Source organism: Antechinus flavipes, chromosome 6, assembly GCF_016432865.1.
Source record: "Antechinus flavipes isolate AdamAnt ecotype Samford, QLD, Australia chromosome 6, AdamAnt_v2, whole genome shotgun sequence".
NCBI classification, from domain to species: Eukaryota; Metazoa; Chordata; class Mammalia; order Dasyuromorphia; family Dasyuridae; genus Antechinus; species Antechinus flavipes.
The window spans coordinates 27021517-27042488 of NC_067403.1; the positions used below are offsets into that span (position 1 = coordinate 27021517).

Sequence of the window (20972 nt, forward strand, 5' to 3'; positions counted from 1 at the left end):
ACATCACTAATGTACATAATCCATTTAATCCCTATATAAACAAGAAAAGATTAAGTCAGGATTCATGTGTGATAATTAAGACAGACTTTGTTTTTTGGTTCACTTGTTTTTCAATCTTCATGATTTCATTTGGGGTTTTCTTAACAAAGATACTGGAGAGGTTTGCCTTTTCCTTCTCTGGTTCATTTTAGGAAACAGAGGTAAATAAAGCCTTGGCTAGTGTCACAAAGCTAGAAAGTGTCTGAGGTGATATTTGTTTTTGTTTTTTATTAAAGCTTTTTATTCACAAAGCATATACATGGGTGATTTTCTCAATAATGACCCTTGCAAAACCTTCTGTTCCAAATTTTCCCCTCCCCAAATCAGATCAAGACAGAAGAAAAAGAAAAGCTGAGAAAGAAAACATAATGCAAGCAAATCCCAACAGAGTGAGAATGCTACATTTGGTTCCACACTCAGTTCCCACAGTCTGAGGTGATATTTGAACTCTAATCCTCTTGAGTACAGGGCTAGCACACTATCCCACATCTGATTGCCCCAGCCTGCTAGAGTAGGAAAAAACTCAACTTGGAATCAGTCTTTATATTCCCAGCACTAGCACAGTTCCTGGCACATAACAGGCAACACCCATTAAGTGATATGATTTGGGGCAAGATAATTTCTCTGAGACTGAGAATCCTAATCTATAAAATGTGAAGAATAGGTGTCCTACTTTCCCAACAGGCTAGTGTGAGAATAACACAGCAATACAGATTAAAACAATTTCTAACCATGAATACTATGGGCTACTGTTATTATAGGCTCATATCACTAATGCTTCCAACATCCTTCCACTATACCACATTCCCTCTCAATAAAAATAATAATAATGGCAGTGTTGGAACAAGCATTTTTACTTTTTCTAAGTTCTATATACTTTTTAAATTCTATTATGCAAATTATTGTTTAGTAACCATGTTATCTTAGTTTTATTATAATAAAAGCTTAGGAAGGTAGAGGAAAGGTAAGATCCAATTTAAAATATTTCAATCCAAAATGCTCACATTTCTCCCCCAGAACTTTTGGTGCTTATAAACAGAAGCTTTGGTTAACTGAATATTTCATTATGTGAAATGGTTCACTCCCTCATAAAGTAAATTAAATCAATTGTTATCTTTACCCCCCCAAAAAAGAAAAAAGGCTGACTATGTAGTTGCTACTTCAATTGGTATTAATATTACCAAAGTATTCACAAGTTTAGCCCTCATTAAAAATTTGTTCTGAAGATTTTTTATACTATCAGAGGTTTTAAATACTATTAGCATATTATCAAATATATTATTATGTTATTAAAATTAGCATACCTTCATTTTTCATGATGTAATGGACAATTTGTCCAACAGTATCACTATTCTCATTTATGCTGTCATTCAATTCTGAAAAAAAAAAGGAAATGACATTTTAGCAAACCATCTACACTCTCTACCATTCTGAAATTTCTTAAATTCACTCTTAAACTGAAGGATTAAAAAGATCCATTGAAAAAAGTCAAGGGGGTACCCAATGGAATAAATAAAGTGGTGAGAGAGAGAGAATGAATTTTTAAATTTGTCTTGGATTTGTCAGGAATGTGGTATTCAGCTAGTTCCTCAGATTATTCTGTAATAAAATAAAATAATTATCACTATTTGTTTCTGAATTTCTCTTTAACTGCTTATCCATATTTTAAAATGTGCCATATTGAAAAAAGTTTTACATGTACAAACTACCTTTGGGTATCTTAAACGAGATGTCCCAAAGACACCCTGAGAACTCAACATGTCCCAAACTGAATTCATTATCTTTCTACCCAAACCCTCTCTTCTTTTGCCTTCCCTATTGGTACCACCATCCACTCAATAATAATAACAATAAAACAACAAATCTATGGCACAAACTATGTACCATATGCTTTGCTAAGCACTTTATGATTACTATTTCATTTATCCTCACAATGACCCCAGGATGTGTGTGTTATTATTAAAATCACTTTACAGATGAGGAAACTGAGGCAAACTTAAGTAACTCAATCAGAATTACAAAGCCACTGTACCTTGAATTGGAACTTGTCTTCCTCCGGGTACAGTGCTCTATCCAATGAACCACCTAGATCCCCATCACCTAAGATGTGTCACTGAAAACCCTTCAGCTGTACACTCACCCCCCATAGTCCATCTGTTGCCAGGGCTTTAGTAATATGTCTCCCTTGTAACCCCTTCTCTCCCTGACACTGCCTTCACCTCCCCACACCTGAACATCCAGCCTGCTGGTGAGTCTGCTGCCAAAGATCTCTCCCCACTGCACTCCATCCTTGCCTTGGCTGTCAACAAAGTGAACTTCCTAAACCACATGTCTGACTGTCCACACACATCTCAGTAAGCTCCAGTTTTACTATAGTTTTTCTGCATTTTGTGGCAGAGATGAGGGTCCTGGATGAGGGGCCCCCAAGGCAGAGTGCAAGGACCTTGTCCCCATCCCCAACAGCTGAAGCTCTATGACTATGACATGTCCTCTTGATTCTTGATTCTTCCCCAAAATCCCCTCACGGCCCTTTCTTCTCCAGACCCATTTCCATATCTCCTAGGTCCTCAGACGTGCCCTCCATGAAATGAGAGGCTGATAGTTTCAGAGCTACCTTCTGACTTGGAATGGCCAAAGGTCCAAGAAAGCCAATGGACATTTCAGTCCTTCCAGTCATAGACGTCCAGCTGTTGGGAGTGGGAACAAGTCCTTTTGTTTCCCCGGGGTTGAAACACAGTGCTTGGCACTTCAGAGATACTCAATAAATGTTTTTAGATTGACTGACTACAAAATCTCCTAATGGCTTTTTAAAACAATACCTTCATGCATTTATTCTAAGCAATTTTTTTTAAGTTGCATCATTCTCCCCATTTCCACATTAGACTTTAGGGGAAAGGAAGGAAGGAAGGAAGCTAATTAAATAATCTAGCTTTGTACTCCAATTCCGGGCTTACTATTCCAATTCACATGTTACTCTTTTGTTTTCTAATTGGATAAAAATCATTTCTGGACTACTGTGTTCTCAAAAAACTCTTGGAGCCATTTGAAAGCATCTCCAAACTGTCCAAATGACTGTAATTTTCATTTGGCCACCATTCTCAAAATTATTTCCCATGTTCTTTTTTAAACGTATCTGTCCATTTTCAGCTCTAAGTAAAGGAAGTATGAATTCTATTCAATGCACAAGGCTATGGAAGGTGAGAGAAGCGGCTGGCCGTCAGCTCTGTTCCACCTTCAAAAATAAGAGCTTCTCTCTCCTGTAAATCACTCGGACTCATTTGTAATAGTGACCCACGTAACAAATGACAGCATCTTAGAAACCTCAAAACCCTCTCTGCCTTGGATCTGCCAAGAATGAATGAGTGCATCTGCTGTCTCCTTCTGGAAAGGCACAAATTAGGCTTCATAGAATAGAGACTTCAGGACAGAAATCCTCACACAACTAAGCAGCAGAGGGGATGCTCGCTCGCTAAGAGGAAGTGCGGTTTTCTGTTTACAAACACTATCTGAGGTTTGCTCATAACTTTTCATATGACTCATTATGCAGTGAGCCTTTAAAGGGCAGTGGGGGTGGGAAAAAAATAACAACTCAGTCAGCTGACCAAGAAAGAGCTAGCCTGCCCCCTCCCAACGACTGGCTCACCCATGACTTCTGCCAAAGGGCTCCTTCTGCCAAAACAAGGAAAGGGACTGTCTCTGTTCACCCTCAAAGTCAGATTTCAATATCTATTCTGAACTACAGAAAGATACATTCTTCCCCTAAAGGTTTAGCCTTTCTGCTATAAAGGAGGAAAAAATAAGACCTTTAAAGGGGTTATTCATTCACCAAATTTCTGTAGACATATGGATCTCTACTGGTTTTCAGTATTTCACAATCTTATCTTGTATACAAATACTGTAAAAATTTACATCCAAGTTTGCATCTTTTTAAGAATCTGTAATTGAAATCATTTCACAGCAAACAAAACAAAACAAAACAAAAAAAAAAAATAACCATGGAGTTGATGTCCATAAATATCATCCTTGATCTTTTTACTAATACAGATATTCATTTAAAAGTACATTTCTGCATTGGAATAATATGAAATACTCACATGAAGCAAGTGAGAAATTAAGATATAAGTGAGAGTGATTTGGGGTGGGTTGGTTTTTTTTTTTTGATAAGTCTCTAAATCAAGATTTCTTAACCTTAAGTTAGTAAACTTTTCTTAAAAAAATTTTAGAATTGTATTTCAATATGAATTTGGCTTTCTTTATTATCCCAATATATTTTGTCTTAGGTATCTAATCTGAGTAAGGGATCCAGGTTTCCTCCAAAGGAGTCTATAACACAAACAAACACAAACACAAAATTAAGAACTCCTGTTCTAAATATTCCTGGCCCAAGGTTGTCTTTCTAACAGGTCAAAAAGGATGGGAATTCACATGAGTATTGAATGAAGAACTGGGGATAGTTAGCCCAGAAAAGAGAAAACACAGAAAGGATGTAACAGTTGTTTTCAAATATTTGTAGTTGTCACATGGAAGAGAAAAGAAACTTGTTCCCTTAGCCCCAGGTGGCAGAGCTGGGAACAATGGAGTGGAAGTTACACAAGCAGATTTCATTTATTCCTTTAAAAATGAGTAAGTGAGCAAGGAATAAGGATGTGTTGTTAGTTGTCTTGGGGGTGGGAGTGAGGATGAATTCCTCCTTGTAAAAAATCAGAGTTGCTTACCTATCTTTTCAACCTTTTCCTCTGCATCTTGTTCAGCTTCTGTCGTACACCGATAGCCCTTCTTCTTAAGTAGATGGCATATAAAGACTCCCAAAAGTCCCATGATAAAGAAAACTGGAACTAGTACGATGGCAACATATTCTGGGTGACCATTCCCACTGTTCGTAGGAGATGGCGTCGTCCCTCCACTGGAAGAAGCTAAAAAAGATTAAGATGAATAGGAATAAACATGAAATCCTGAACTTGAGTTTTGTTGTTGTTGTTTCATCAAGGGTAGCAAATAGAAAGCAGGTTATAGGGAAATGACCAGGAGGTCTTTTATTTTTATTTTTATAGCTTTTTATTTACAAGTTATATGCATGGGTAATTTTACGGCACTGACAATTGCCAAACCTTTTGTCCAATTTTTCCCCTCCTCCCCACTCCTCCCCTTGATGGCAGGTTGACCAATACATGTTAAGTATGTTAAAGTATAAATTAAATATAATATAAGCATACATGTCCTAACAGTTATTTTGCTGTACAAAAAGAATCGGACTCTGAAATAGCGTACTATTAGCCTGTGAAGGAAATCAAAAATGCAGGCAGACAAAAATAGAGGGATTGGGAATTCTATGTAGTGGTTCATAGTCATCTCCCAGAGTTCTTTTGCTGGGTGTAGTTGATTCAATTCATTACTGCTCTATTAGAGCTGCTTTGGTTCATCTCATTGCTAAAGATGGCCACGTTCATCAGAATTGATCATCATATAGTATTGTTGTTGAAGTATATAGTGATCTCCTGATGATCGGGAAGTCTTAAATGGACTTAGGTGTGCATGTGTTGACCAAAAATGGGAATATGATCTGAAGCTCCACCTCACAAAAGTACAGCGTCCAGAATGAGGAAAGTTCTGCTTCCATTGTACTTGATCCCACCCTGACTATATCCCATGAGGACATCGACAAGACAGAAAGCATCCAGCAGGGGGATCAGGATGGGAAGACCACAAATCCATGTCACCTGCGGCGAGTTTAAACACTAGAACCATCTAGACTCCCTCTGAACCATATTATTTCTCAGGTAGTTTTTAATTTACATGGAGGTTGTTCTCCAAAAATATGTTGGTGAAATTGGACATGTATAATCACTATCAAATTGCTTATTGTCTCAGGGAGGATGGAGGTAGGATGGGGGAGAAAATTTGGAACTCAAAAAAAATTTTAAATGAATGTTAAAATTGTCTTTATACATAAAAGGGGAAATATTTTTTAAAGTCTCAATTCTTACTCCAGTGCTCCATCCACCACACCAATTTACTAATAAAATTAAGATAGGAAAAAAGAAGGCAGAAGAGGATGATAAAAAGCATCTGAGGTGGGGAGGAGGTAGCATCTCCACTATATATCCTTTTGATTCCCTTTCTTCTCTCTCTTCCCATTTACCATCCTCTCATCCAGATGAAAACAATAAGAGGGTTAAATAAGATTGGTTGTTTGGTTAGTTTTCTCTCTGCTCTCATTGAAAAGAGATGAATGATGAGTGCCCCAACAGTAAGGGTAAAGAAATAAGGAATGAAAGAGAAGAGAGGACTAGAGTGATTTAAGTACTCTTTCTTCTCTTCTCTCCCCACTTAGGGAGATGGAAAGTATAGGGGAAGAAAAGAAAATTAAGGAGGAATCTCAGTATCAAGTTACTACATTTTCCCCTCTTATTACTAAGGAAAGCAATTGATGCAGAAAAAAGTAGGAAAGATAGATAGCAAAGGGATTTAACTGTTAAGATAAGCTTTTTTTTTTTCTCTAGAGGCAGAAGAGAGTCAGTAAAAATTATTTATCAGGAGAGTAACATACTAACCCATACTGTAAGGAGAGTAATGTAACCTGTTCTTTTTTTTTTTTTTAATAACCTGTTCTTTAGGAAAACTACTGTCAGCTGTTTGAAGGCTATATTAGAGAAAGGAGAGACTGGAAGTAGAATGATCAATTAAACTTAACTTTTGATAAACTTAACTCTAGTCCTTCACTGGAGAGTAATATCAGAGAAAAGACCAAAACAACATGGATTTACTTTAGGGCTGAAAAGGGAGGCAATATTGCTGAGAGGTAGAGAAAGGTGGATTCAGAGAAAAAAATTAAGAAAATGTGTAGGTAACTATATGTGAATATGTATATGCATGTATATATATCTACCCACAGGTGAAAACAAAAAATATCAGGAGAGGAAAAAGACATCAGTGTATGGCTAACAAGGTCGATCAACCCAGAAGTATTTATTAAGCACAAATTATATTTTGGAGATAAAAGACAATTTGGGGGATCAAGAACCTTACACTGTAGCAGGAGGAGACATGTAAATACAAAACAGATACAAGTTAATTTGGTGGAAAGCAAACACTAGTGGCTAGAGGGATCAGATGTTTCACATAATGGCACTTGGGCTGAGCCTTGAACAAATGTAGGTGTCTAAGAGGCAGTGGTGAAGAGGGAGTATATTCCAAGAATAGTTAGAATGTAAAGACATGGGAATGGGGTTTGGTATCACATGTATGAGGAACAGTAAGAAAGAAAGTTCATTTGGATCAAAAGGTACACGAAAGCAAGTAATATATTGGAGAGACCGGGCATTCCTATTGACCCTGATAATTAGATAAGCTGATAGAAAATGGCACACATGTGACAATTAAACGAAGAATAATCTTAGAGACACTAGATAGATTCTTATATTGTTCTGAATTTTAAGTCCTTTAATAATTTTCTCCCTTCCAGCTTTTAGTGAAAGAGGGCACACAAACAAATTATCTAGAGGTAGATGGTTTTACATCACTTAACTGAATACAAAAAGGATTCATTCAGGAACCAGGAAACATTCATTAAAACTTTGCCTGGGAACAGCCGGGACAAGTAAGTTAAAAATGATGTTCAAATCATTACAAGTACTCTCCAGGGTTTAGATGGCCAAACAGAACAGTAGAATGGGTCTTCAGAAAAAAACAAAAACAAAAAAAAGTAACAACAACAAAAAATATCAGTAAAAGAGTTTTTCCTAGTATTTGAATTGGAAGTTCTATGGGCAGAACTACTCGATTGTCTACCTCTAATAGCCGGAATTGGCCAAGGGTTAGGTCTTGGGTGAGTACTATGTATGAGTCAAATGAAAGGTCTTCGTAGTCAGTGTACTCATAGCTTACCTCCATTTAGCTGGATAATTTAAGTTTATACATATTATCCTAACTGATATGAAAGAGACTGTCTTCTGATAATTGTAATGATTCATTAATGAAATGTTACAAAAATCAATACATTAATCAGAAGTAATTTACATTTGTCTCTGAAATACAAATACACTGTGAGAGAAATGTTTACTTGGGCTGAGAACACAGTCAATCATTCAACACATTTTCTGGATCCATTAGGAGGACAATTTTACACTGTGGTCTTGAAGTAGTAGATCGTAAGCTCGTTGAGGGCAGGACTGTCTATCATGTTTCATTTTTAGATCCCCAAAGCCTACCTAGCACAGAGTCTTGAACCTAAAAAGTAGTTAATAAATGTTCAACTGAAACGTTCCTTGCTCTCAAGCAACTTACAGTTTAGTTGCATAGACAAGATTAACATTTATCAAACAATCAGAAACTATGACAGGTTGTAATGAGAGTTCTACTCCAACGTTCCATCTTGAAACGATGGGGGTCACTGGGTTCCTGAAGGCCAGGTGATGCCTTCGGGTAGAACGAAGCACAAGCTCTGACAGACCCTGCAAAGCTGGAAATACCCCAAGAAAGGGCCAATGACAGACTAGGTGTGTGTTGTCAGAAGGTCTGTCTGGATAAGTGTGAAGAGGTCCATTATCAGAAGTAAGCCACCAGGAAATGACTATTTTTGGCCATAACAATTCATGTGGACCATCTGCTGAGGCACAGATCATAGAAATCTCTAAACACACAACCGTGTACATGCTCTAGAAGTTTAGAGAGGGAAGAGATCAGAATAGTGAGGGAAATCTTAATGAAAGTGGAACCCCCAAAAGCTGCCCCTCTAGACAGCAAGGAGGCACAGAATGAGTATTGAACTTGGCATCGGAAAAAAATCAGAGTTCAAATCCTGATTCAGATATTTCCTTGTTGTGTGGGAACCTCAATTGACCAATGTTAGCCTCAGTTTCCCTATTTGTAAAGGGGAAAATAACCTACCTTACAGAATTAAGACAAATTAAATTTTTTAACATATGTCAAATATTTTGCAACCTTGAAGTGCTAACTAAATCTTAGCTATTCCTTAAAAAGAATAATTGATTTTATAGAATGCTTTAAAATTTATAAAATGCTTTAGAATCATTATGTTGATTTTGTCCTTGCAACAACTGTGTGAAATAGATACTCAGATATTATTATCCCCATTAGGGAGATTAAAAGAAATTTATCTCAAATCTAAACCTTGCAGATTCTAATTGCTATACATACTATACTATCTCTAATAATAATAACAATAAGCAGCATTTATATATTGCTTTAAGGTTTGCATATTCTAGATCATTTGATCTAGAACAACAACCCTGGAATGTAGGTGCTATGATTATCCCCATTTTACAGATGAAGGGACTGAGGCTGTGAGACAATTTGAATGATATACCCAGAATCACACAGCTACTAAGTTTCTGGGACAGGATTTGAACTCAGTTCCAGATCCTGAATTCTAGACACCATTCCATTTATTTAGTCTCTAAAAGTAACAATCCTAGTAAGTAAAGGCAAAAAAAAAAAAAAAACTAAAACTATTTCTTGGTTTTCTGAACACTTAGACAATTTTCATCCTAAATTAAGTCCAAGTTTTAAAAAAGTTAAGTGTATACACTCTTTAGAGATCTATTGGATGACCGAGTAATTTCCATGACTAATGTGCATCTGTTTAACTATACTAAGTACCATTTTAGGCTCAAATAGAAGTTAGAAAGCAGCTAAGGCCTCCTCATTAGAGAAGATTCTCAGAATTCAACAACGTGAAATCAGTCAATAGCTAATTTAGTTAGTGTCTAGAAAACGGGGCTAGAATATCAAAGGGGTATTTCTTAACAGATTCTTTCATATATTCCCACTTCCCTGGACACAATGCTTTGGTTTTAGTATGTTGTTATTGTTTAGTCATTTCGTTCACATCCGATTCTTGACTCCATTTGGGGTTTTCTGGATAAAAATTCTGGAGGAGTTTGCCATTTCCTTCTCCTTCACATTTATGAGAAAAATGAAGCAAATTGCCCAGGCTCGCACAGCTAGTAAGTGTGAGAGGCCTGATTTGAGACTGGGCACTCTGTGCACTTTGCTTCCCCGTTGCCCTTTGCCTTTACTGGGCAGTCAGTAAAGACCTAGCTACTCACCTGGCCTTCTCAAATCACACCTGCAGGAGGTGTGAGCTACATGACAAATACCCTATGCCTGGAAACTCACAGAGGGAGTGTTCATAGAAGTGAAGCTTAGCATAAGAGAGGTGTGACTAGCAAGGGTGGTACCATCTGGAAATCCCAGAAATGTCACCTGCCCCTCCTTTGAAGGTTACTGAAAATCATCATTGTCCTCAGCAATTATTCTGGCAGTGAGTCCTGGCTCACCTCCACCAGATTAACAAAAATCATCACCTCGAGGAGGACGAAGCTAATATTATTCTCTCTCTTCTCTTCCTCATTCTTTATTTCATTTCAATTGAGAACTTTAACTTTGCTGAAGAGCACTTAGATCTTTTGGGAAGAAGGGACCATATAAACCCAGCCTATAGATAATGTACAAATCAGAGCTATCAAGAAGTGAAAATAGTAGGGAACACTGTATTTTAAAGTTGGAGATAATATCATTTCAGTGCTCTTTTTTTTTCCCCTGTGTCTACCCAGGAGCTTCAGGGGCTTAAATTCTCTTTTGCATTTAAAGATCTGGAAATCTAGGTCCAGAAAGATTAAAATTACTCACCCAAAGACATACATTAATAAATCAACATCATTTAGTAAAAACCGACCATGCGCTCGCTAGACACTAATGCTAGTGATACAAAGACAAAAGTGAACCAGTTCTTGTGTACAATGATCTTGCATTCTAAAGAAGGAGGCAGATATATATATATATGTAAATATATTTATATGTGTATATACAGATTATATATAAAATGATTGATTGTGCTCTTAGTCTTCTGAATAGCAGTAAGTAAACCTTTCTACTTTACCATGCTGGTTCTCCAGTTTTATAACAATGGTTGAAATATTTATGAACTAAAATTGAAAAAAAAACCTATAAATCACCTGAAGAGTTATCCCCTGCCAGAGAAAGCATTTTTCCTGGCTTAGACTTGGTAGACCAACAACAGATGGGAATTTCCAATAGAAATTTTTGAGATAGTAAAAAAATAAAATCATTGAGAAAAGATATCCTGGGTAAGTATTTTTCAACACTAAGGTTGGGTTCTATCCCAGAATTTCCCTAATGATATTGTGGAAAACTTTACTATTTCAATAGCAGTTCATTAAATATATAAGAAAATGCTGATCCTAGTTAGGTGTTTTCCCCTCTTAAAAAGATAAATATAAACATTATATTTATATGCATGTATTTATTATACATATATATAATTTATACATTTCAATGTAATTTTATATTGATTATGTATTCACTTAAAATGTTATCTGTAATAATTTTTATATCAAAAATTTCATTTCCTCTCTTTTATTCCAAAATGTTCTCCCCTGGATGGCTAGGTAGCATAGGGGATGAAGTGCTACAGCATCTTCCTGACTTTGAATCTGAGGTGAGACACTTATTAGCTGTGTGATCCTGAGCAAGTCATTTAATCCTGTTGTCTCGATTTCCCCATCTGTAAAATGAGCTGGAGAAGGAAATGGCAAAGCAGTACAGTATTTTTGTCGAGAAAACCCTAAATCGAGCCACTGAGAGACACTTAAAAGATTCAACAACCATCTTCCTTTATGGATCAGAGAATTCTACACCAGCATTTATGAGCTATACAAATATATATTGCATGGGTAAATTAATTTGGAGGAGAGGAAACTCATCTACCTATGGGTTTTCCTTGTACTGTACCTAAAATGCTCTAATCTGATTTTGCTATTTTCAAACTCCTTATTCAAACACGAACATTTTGACACATGTACAACCACGTAGTCTTTTGCAGAGACAAATTCAAGTTTGTGGTACATAGCAGTCTTCCTGAAAACTATTACCAATTCAAGCACATATCTTTGAGTTCTGTCAGCATCCAGTCTATTTACACAAAGATGCAACATCTCCATGTAGGGTAATCTTAATACCCAGAATATAAAATGTGAGCCTTTTCACTTCCCACTATTCCATTTGATCCTTACAAAATCCTGTGAATTAGGCAGGATAAACATTATCTTTACTTTACAAATAAGCAAACTGAGACCCAGAGTGTTCTCAATGAGCTGATCAGAAAATTATATAGGCAAAGGTCATAACAAAGCCAGGATTAAACCTATGTCTCAGGATTCCTTGTGTTTTTTTATCCTATTCCACTGCTGCCTTGGATCTCATCTAACTCCCCATATTATCATGACTGCTGGGGACTTATGGACAAGACCTACTTAAAGATATAACAATATGCTTTCTTTGTATTTTGTTTTAAGAACCAGAACCAGGATGATGACTAAGGACCTCTTCAAGTCTCAGTCGTGTGATGTTCACACTTGACAGTATCTGAGATGTCATCATTTTACCGTTCATCTCTCCTCGATCACCCAGGAGATGGTTTCATGAGTTAGTGTGGCCAAAATGATTTATCACTTCCTGCTAAACATCCTTCTGGTGGTGAGCCTCTTCCAAATGAAGAAGACCTCAGACAGTAGATATATAGATAGCCATACTGGAAACCCTTCCACAGTGGAGGACCCTCCCAGAGCACGAGCTCTGCCCACATAGCCCTTGAGAATCCAGGAGCATTTCCATGCTGCCAGAGAGGTAGATGCATTAGGAAATATAAATGGGTCTCTGGAGAAAGACTGAAGAGGACTCAGGAAAAGCTCTATTTAAAACATCCTTGAAAACATTTCCTTCGATTTACTTTTAAAACACAACCAGATCTCGAGTCTTATGATCTGCCTTCTCTATATCAAAGAGAAGCAATTTTGCAGAAATGCTTTTTTATAACTTCATATATAACCATACTCTTCAAAGAAAAAATACTGAAAGCCTACAGATTCCCAGTTTCAAAGAGAGAAAATGAAAGTACTTTCTTCCTTAAAGGTTGACAGACAACTGGCAAAGCTACAAAGTCACAAAAGTGGAAAACAGAACCTTCCCAAATGGGAAAGCCCAACAGAAAATGAAATTTAAAACAAGGGTTCTCCTTTAAAAGATCACAGGATCACAGATTTAAATCTAGAAAGGGCTTGAGAGGCCACATCTAATTTCTCATTTAAGGAAACTGAGGTCAAAAGTGGCTAAGTGGCTTGCCCAATATCACACTACTAGCGTGGGCTTGAGCACAGGTCCTGTGACTCCGATGGCAGAGTTCTTTCCTTTGGAATGAATATCAAACCCAAACTACAAGTGAATATATAAATACTAAATATCAGAGTCAAAAGAAAATATTTCATAACTATTTTTTCCAAAGGGAAGAGGATCACGGGGAAATTTTTAGCTCAATTTTCACAGTGACACTCTCACTCCAAGTTGCCAAATAGATAAGTGGTAAATAAAGTGCACTCTAATCAAAACCAAAAAGATTAACTGAAAGGCCAACATCTCCCTAGAGGGTCGATGTTACAATTCACCCCCATTCCCACTGGGAGACCAAAAAGAGATGGAGCTAAAATGAGATTATTTGCCTGGGAGAGGCTATGCCTGGGGGTGAGAAAAGGAAAGAATTTAAATAAGTTTGACTAAATGGATCATATCGAGTACAGATGGCCAGGAGAAGCTACATGGCGGCCTTCCTGGGAGAGTCAGAAATTCATGAATCTCACAGCAGAGAGACCCGCAACAGCAAAAGATGGCTGCAGTGAATGGGTGTCTGGCTTCTCAGACCATCCTGCTATTTTTACTGATGGCGCCAAGAGTGTCTCCAAGTATGGCTACTGGCACTCAACCACCCCTGGCTGAGAAGAGCAGAACAGAAATGGAAGGAAAGGAGAACCGGGAGGAGCCAAGATTCACACATGACACAGAGGAGGACGATACAGAATGTAAGTGTAAATTGGGCGGTAGCAACTCAAAGCACTGGCAAGTTCAGAAATCAGGCGAAACTGCAGAAATCAGGCAAATCAGGCTCCCCTTCCTCCACTCCCCACACCCGACACTGGCTGGCCACAAACAGAATTCCTGGAGGGATTCAAGAGGAACAACATGGAGCTCATCTCCCGGGGGCAGGAAGCAGATAAGAAATGGAAAGGCAGAAGAGTCCCAACAGAGATGGAGGAAGCTTTCCAACCACCTTACACAGGATCCCTGTGAAGAAGCAAAATGGGGCATAAAGTTGATTGTCAGACATGGGTCTCAACCACCTTTGTTAAAAGTCAATTTGCATGAATTTTTGCTTATAACTTTTGATGCAAAGTCTCTCATCTTGATACCTCCTCCTTAATGCTTCCACCTCCTCCAATGGTCAGTGTTTCAAGGGTAGCCCACAACATCAGATTGATGGGAAGCCCCAACCCCAATAATGAGATCACTTTGTCTCATGGACTTCATTAGAACCAAGGGCCCCTTTACCCATTCAGGTGCCCCAGGCCCATCACCTCATTAGAGCGGAAGGGCCTTTTACCTTTTTCCTTGTAAACTTTAATCCAATCAGAGATTTTTGTGAGATTGTCCAGATCTCCTCTGAGATCATTCAGTGCTCCTGTTTGACCCAATTCTTATTTTTTCCTCTCTATATAAACCCTCACCTCATTCTGCTGTCTCCCTTAAGGAGGAAGCCCCCAGGAAGCATCACACTTTACTCCAAATAAATGTCCAGGCTTGATTTGGAGATGGTTTGAGCCTGAACTCTTTCAGGCTCATGCCCTGTACCTCAATATTTTTGGCATATTCCAACAAGATAGAATATTCCAACTCAGCTTACCTCAATAGTATTGATGGAATTTTAGCTGCGGCCTCAGCCCCAATATCCTGAGTCTGTCTCTTTGTCTCCTTCCTCTATCTCTCTGTGTCTCTGTCTCTGTCTCTGTCTCTCTTTCTCTCTCTCTCACATACACACACACACACACACACACACACACACACACACACCCCTTTTACCTTTTTCCATACACGTCTGTCTAACTGTTATCGCCAGACTTTCTCTCAGAAGCCCCATTAGAACAAAAGGACTTTTGCCATGTATCTCCCATCTGAAATAGATCTAATCACAAGGATTTTTCCCACACCCATCTTATCTGAGATTGCCCAATTTCCCAGCTTTGCCCAGTTCTCCTGTTCTATCTTTCCCTTCCCTTTATAATCCCCACCTTAGTCTGCTGGGGAGCCTCTCTCCCTTAAGGAGGAGGCCCACAGGTTGCATCACCCCAGTAAGGGCCAATGCTTGATTTAAACCTGAATTCTTTCAGAGACAACACCGGGACACGTGCTCCGGCACTCCAGCATTTCTGGCATACCCCAGCAGTATGTCAACCTATCTTGAGGAGAAGAAAGTAAAAAGAACCACTCTAAAAAAAAGAAAGAAAGAAAACCAAACTGTTCCTGATAACGACAAGATGCAATTCTAATACTTCATATCTGTATAATAATTCATTTTGATTTAAAGCACTTGACTATTTGGAAACTTTTTATATAAAGATGCATTGAAAGCAGTCTTCCTTCCCTTATCTTAAAAATCGTGGGGGCTTCCAGTAAAAAGTGAACTTCTTAAGCCTGGCATTTTTAGGCCCTTCACAATATGTCAGGGCCTAACTCTTCCTGCCTCATTTTGTGCAATCCTCCTGCAAGTTTTCTATGAAATAGTTGGAATGGCCTGTTCCCTGTGCCAGAAGGGCACTCCTGTCCAGGTATTAGGACTGTTCTTCAAGGCCCAGCCAAATAGTCGCCAGTAGAAAGTCCTGCTCTCATCAAATTTCTTACTTTGACTAGACTTTGCATCATGTTCTCTCGCTTTCATTAGACCTTCCTCCAGAGCAGGGACTGTGTTGTTTTTATAGCCACAGCACCTAGCAAAAAGATTGGCAAAAGATATGTTTGATCAACTAGATTTGTATGTGATATTCACAACAACATGAGGTAGGTAAAGTGATATTATTCTCACTTTGCAAAGATGGAAACTGAGGCATGGGTGGCTTGGCCAAAATCACACAGCTAATTTAGTGCAAGAACATAGCCTGTCTAAAGTCAGCCTCTCCTGGCAGCAAGGAGGTACAGGGGCTATAGCAGAGTGGGGCCTGAAGTCAGTAAAACTGGAGTTCAAATGGAGTCTCAGGCTGGTTCTGTGATCCTGAGCACATCATTTAACTTCTGTCTGCCTCAGCTTTCTTATCTGTAAAAGGGGACAATAATAACATCTAAGGCAACTAAGATAAAGCACCTGAAGATCTGAATTCAAAGCCTACGTCAAACACTTAATTAGCAAATAATTCTGGACTGGTCACTTAATCCTGTTTGCCTCAGTTTCTTTATCTGTAAAATGACCTGCAAAAGGAAATCACAAACCACTCTGGTATGTGTTAAAATATTTGCGTCCTCAAATGGAGTCCCCAAGAGTTGAACATGACTGAAAACAACTGAACCACAATAGTATCTACTTCAAAGGGTTGTTGTGAGGATCAAATCAAAAAATACTTGTAAAGCATTTAACACATTAATCTTTTTCCAAAGTTCGGTCTAAGAAAAGACAACCTAACTCTTTCTTAGAACTCTGAAAAAAGGTCAACTCGTAGTATTTGATAGTAAACGCCATGTAAATGTTGGCTGTTCTCATTATTATTAGCTGTTCAGATAACCATTGATATACTATTTATTCAACTTTTTTCTTGTCAATGGTTTTCCCTATCCACCATGTACTGCTATCTCTAATGCTCCTCAACATTTTGGACTCGTGTAGTTAATTCAAGAAATTGGAAACTTCATTACTATAAAGAATCCCTCTGCCAAAGCCCACTGCAATCTCCTCCATCTCTTTCACTTGTCACTACATCCAAAAAATGTTATCACTTCCTGGAGCTTAACCTCGGGGTTGGGCTATTCTGAATTTGTAGGTTGGATCTCTTTCCATCAAAAGTCTGGGAACCAACAAATACACCAACTGAATTACCTTATTTCTTTATTAAAACAAAACATAACTCAGTGCTTTATTCCCACAACAACTTTGATACTACAACGCACATATACATAATACAGAAGTATATAAAAGACCAAAGTCTCAGTTATGTTATAAAATATTAAGAATGATTATTATAATAGTCTCCTAAGTCTAAAGTCCTCATTCTCAAAAATCAAAAACCTAACTAGTTTTTCTTGAATAGAAAACTTAATCAAACTCAGGGAAAGATTCAGATTCCCTGAACAATATTCTTAGAGTTTTGTCTTATTTATGGTGATCAAATTAAGAGTAGAAAAGAATTTTTCTTAATTTTTTTTATTCTTACATTACTTGTTTAATCCAATTATAAGAAAAGTATTATCTTGTTCACCTTTGACCAGACTGGGAAAGGATAGTGTTTTTCTCCTGCAGAAGTACTCAAAAGATATTTCCATATAGAGAAAGAAAAAGATTATTGAATAAAACTGAAACTCTCTCTACAATTTACTTTCTAAAAAGCATAGAACGAATAGAACATGTTACTTTCAAAACTGTCCGGTTTATCAGTTCTTCCTTCTGTACTCTAGAAACTTTTTTAAAATGTTTTAACGACCCTCTTTTATCCTGAACTTAAGCACCCAAAAGATATTTCTATATAGAAAAAGCAGAAAAAGATTATTGAATAAAACTGAAAATCTCTACAATTTACTTTCTAAAAGCATACAAGCAATGTAACATGTTATTTTCAAATCAGTTCAATTTATCAATGGGCATTTTTTAAAAAGTTTCAATGACATTCTTCTTTTTCTTTTTGGCAATACAAAGGTTAGCTTCTAAATCCCTCCCCTACTTGGGGGGAAAAAACAATCATAAAAGGAACGCTTGAAGGAAGTGGTAAAAGGCAGAGTAGGAGTAGGGAGGATGGGCCAGCATTAACACGACTATTCTGTTTAAGTCAATCAAAAACCCTATATTTGAGCTATATATATCCAGGTGGATTTTTTTAATAGAATTTTGTCTTTTGTTCCTTGTCTGCTATAAAATATAACTGGAAATTGCCTAAGTCAGAGAGAATTCCAAAGAACAGAGGGGGGAAGTGCTTCTATCTTAATAAACTTTCTGACAGACTACAAGCAATACAGAATGAGCACCAAGTTTTTCTTCTACAAAAGGCAAGGGCCTAGCAATTATTTTCTAAACCAAATTCTGCAGAAGTACAAAGTCTTGTATAACTTAAAAATAAAAATAAGGCTTCATGAGAAAAAAAAAAAGTCAGCAGTAGTAAAATTTGTAAGCCACACTCATTTTCATTACTCTTTTTCTTAAGTCTTCCCCATAAGTGAAGAATCAGTCCTGACATTTAAATTGCAGGAGTAATAAAGGGAAGTTCTGAGCAGGGAGCAAAGGGCCAACTGTTCAGCCATATGGCTCATGCAAAGACTAAGAACTGCAAACATTCTAATCCTGTAGAACAAATTCCCTTTTTCCTTTTAAAAAGTGCTCATCTTCTCCCTCGAGTAGCTAAAAGAACCTAACAAACCTATTTACCCAGCATCCATATGACACATTTATTCAAAGCTTTTCGAATAGGGTAGTTATTCCTCCACAATTCTAAAAAGATCAGGCCTTCTGGTTTAAAAATCCAAGACAAGAAGAGAGATCGAGACAAGAGAATTAACTTCTCAGTCATAGTTGTCCAGTTCTTTTCTCCCCCAGAGATACTTTAGAAATCCTCTATCTCTGAGGAGAATCTGCATGTTTTATTTAATGACACACTCTTTAGAAGCTGAAGCCTTTGACTATCTCTTGTTACCTATAACACTGGTCTCCCGAATAACCAGAAAACACAGAATTCCTACAAATTTGTATGTTTCTAATAATAATGATCAAGAATGTTGCCTAGGTATAGTTTAAAAGAATGTAAAATAATATACCAAAAATACATTTTACCTAAGCCAAGCTTAAACTTATATAATCTATCCCAAGAACAAGATCTATTATATTATAAATGATTTCTGAGAATTAATATTAATAGATATGATACTATAATCCTCACTTTTTCATTACTAATTAAGATAATTAACATTTCTGGACACTACATATGTGTATGTATGTACATATATATATATATATATATATATATATATATATATATAGATATATATATATATATATATAGATATATATATATATAAATAGGACCAAAAAGAAATGAATACATTCATATGCACTCTTCATATACTAGTCTATATAGCAAAGATGCACAAACACATTACACACTCAGCATGTTTTATACAAAACCTTTCTTTCTGAATAAGTGCCTCCTCGACTAAGTATCAGGCAACATGTGACAGATTTCAAGTTGTCTAACTATTCACATGAAAGGAGTTTCACCTTCCCAATGCAACTGTCAGAAGCTATATAGTTTTTAATATAAGAAGATGCTTTCTCTCAGAGAAATTTTCCCTATTTTTAGTTGATGGATGTTTTGCTTTAGCAGAGCCGGAGGAGAACTGGAGGAACTAAGGAAGCAGTAAAAGCCTTCAGTCAGTAAAGACAGATGTGATAAGCAAAGTAAAACTGAAGGCATGTTTACTCATTAGCTATTTGGTACCTCAACCACTGCCAGGACATTCCAAGATACTTTCTTAGAATGTTGATTAATTCTCGTGGCTGTGCTAGTTTGGAACTCAGCTTCTACCAAACAGTTTGAAATACTCACTTTTAAACATCCAGAATATAGCTTGGAGAAAGTTTAGTGGCTTCCTCAGTTGTTACCCCTTCGAAGAGAAGACCCTCAGGGAAAGAATTTTCATTCTTTCAAATAACTACAATCAAATGGGACTTGGGCCAGAGCTAGAGTGGTTTGGGTTTGAGGCAAAGATCCTTAAGAAAAAAAGCTAGCATTCACTCAAACAACAGCAACAATCACTTCCAGGAGTCTAAAGCTATATTATGGTTCTACATGGCTGAGAGAGAGCCAGATTTGGCAATGGTAACCATGCCAGAAGTTTAAGGAGGGTCCTCCAACCCTCCGCCCATTGAACTATATGATAGGAGATTTCTCCATAGGTTTTGTTTGTTTGGTTGGTTTTTTGGTAAAATATCATTTCGGTTACAATTATCTAAGTGGTCTGGACTTCCTGGTCTTCTGTTCCCAGTTGGCCAATGAGATTCTTATTCAACATCTTCTTGAAGACTTTATTTAAAAAAAAAAAAATTAGAAGCCAGTCTACTGGCATACAAATGAAATTATTCATACAAAGTTACTCCAGAAAAAATTGGAGACGATTTCTGAAGAATTTCTAACGGCCTTGCCCATATTCTCGTTGCCAAAAGCTCACATCATACCGGTGAACATTTTTGTTTTTGTTATTCTAAAAACAGAGTCTCCAATAAAGATGAATTTTAATGAATGATTAATACCAATATTTATTTTACCAGCAAGTCTAGAAATGTTGAGGGCAGGATGTTGTACCAGCTGTGAAGAAGCAACATCTCCACTCAGAAGTTAAATAACAGTCCCTCTCTGAATCATTGTGTTGACAGTAAACAAATTACAACTTTGCAGTGCCTCAGTTTCCTCATCCAGAAAGTAGGAATGAATTATAAATGCTTCACATGAATGTTGTAAGAATTAAGTGAGAATTATAAATGCCTCACATGAATGTTCTAAGACTTAAGTAAGGGGCAGCTAGATGGTGCAGTGGATAGAGCACCGACCCTGAAGTCAGGAGGGCCTGAGTTCAAATCGGGCCTAAGAGAAAATATTCCTTATAAGGGAAGTAAGCAAGTGGGTATATATACTTTTTAAAATATGGCGTGTTCTGCCACTGTCAAGCAAACAGGTGAAACACTAGATGCAGACGCAGAACAGCGTGTAATCTCGTCCCAAGAACATCTCTGAAGCCAGATCTGAAGTTTCAAAACTATTATCCTGAAAAAACTCTCCCTAGCCCTTTGCCCACTTACCAATCATTGAAATATTGATCTCACA

At 37.2% G+C, this 20972-nt stretch overlaps 1 protein-coding gene across 1 annotated transcript in view; it reads right to left on the reverse strand.

The window, feature by feature from the left end:
* Positions 1–20972, reverse strand: part of RELL1 (RELT like 1) — a 57340-nt gene that overhangs the window by 27070 nt on the left and 9298 nt on the right. Inside the window, exons 2-3 of the mRNA XM_051964240.1 lie at positions 4755–4952; positions 1344–1415 (exon numbers count right to left, since the gene is read on the reverse strand). Coding sequence (XP_051820200.1) covers positions 1344–1415; positions 4755–4952 — 270 coding nt within the window. The remainder of the gene's footprint in view (positions 1–1343; positions 1416–4754; positions 4953–20972) is intronic.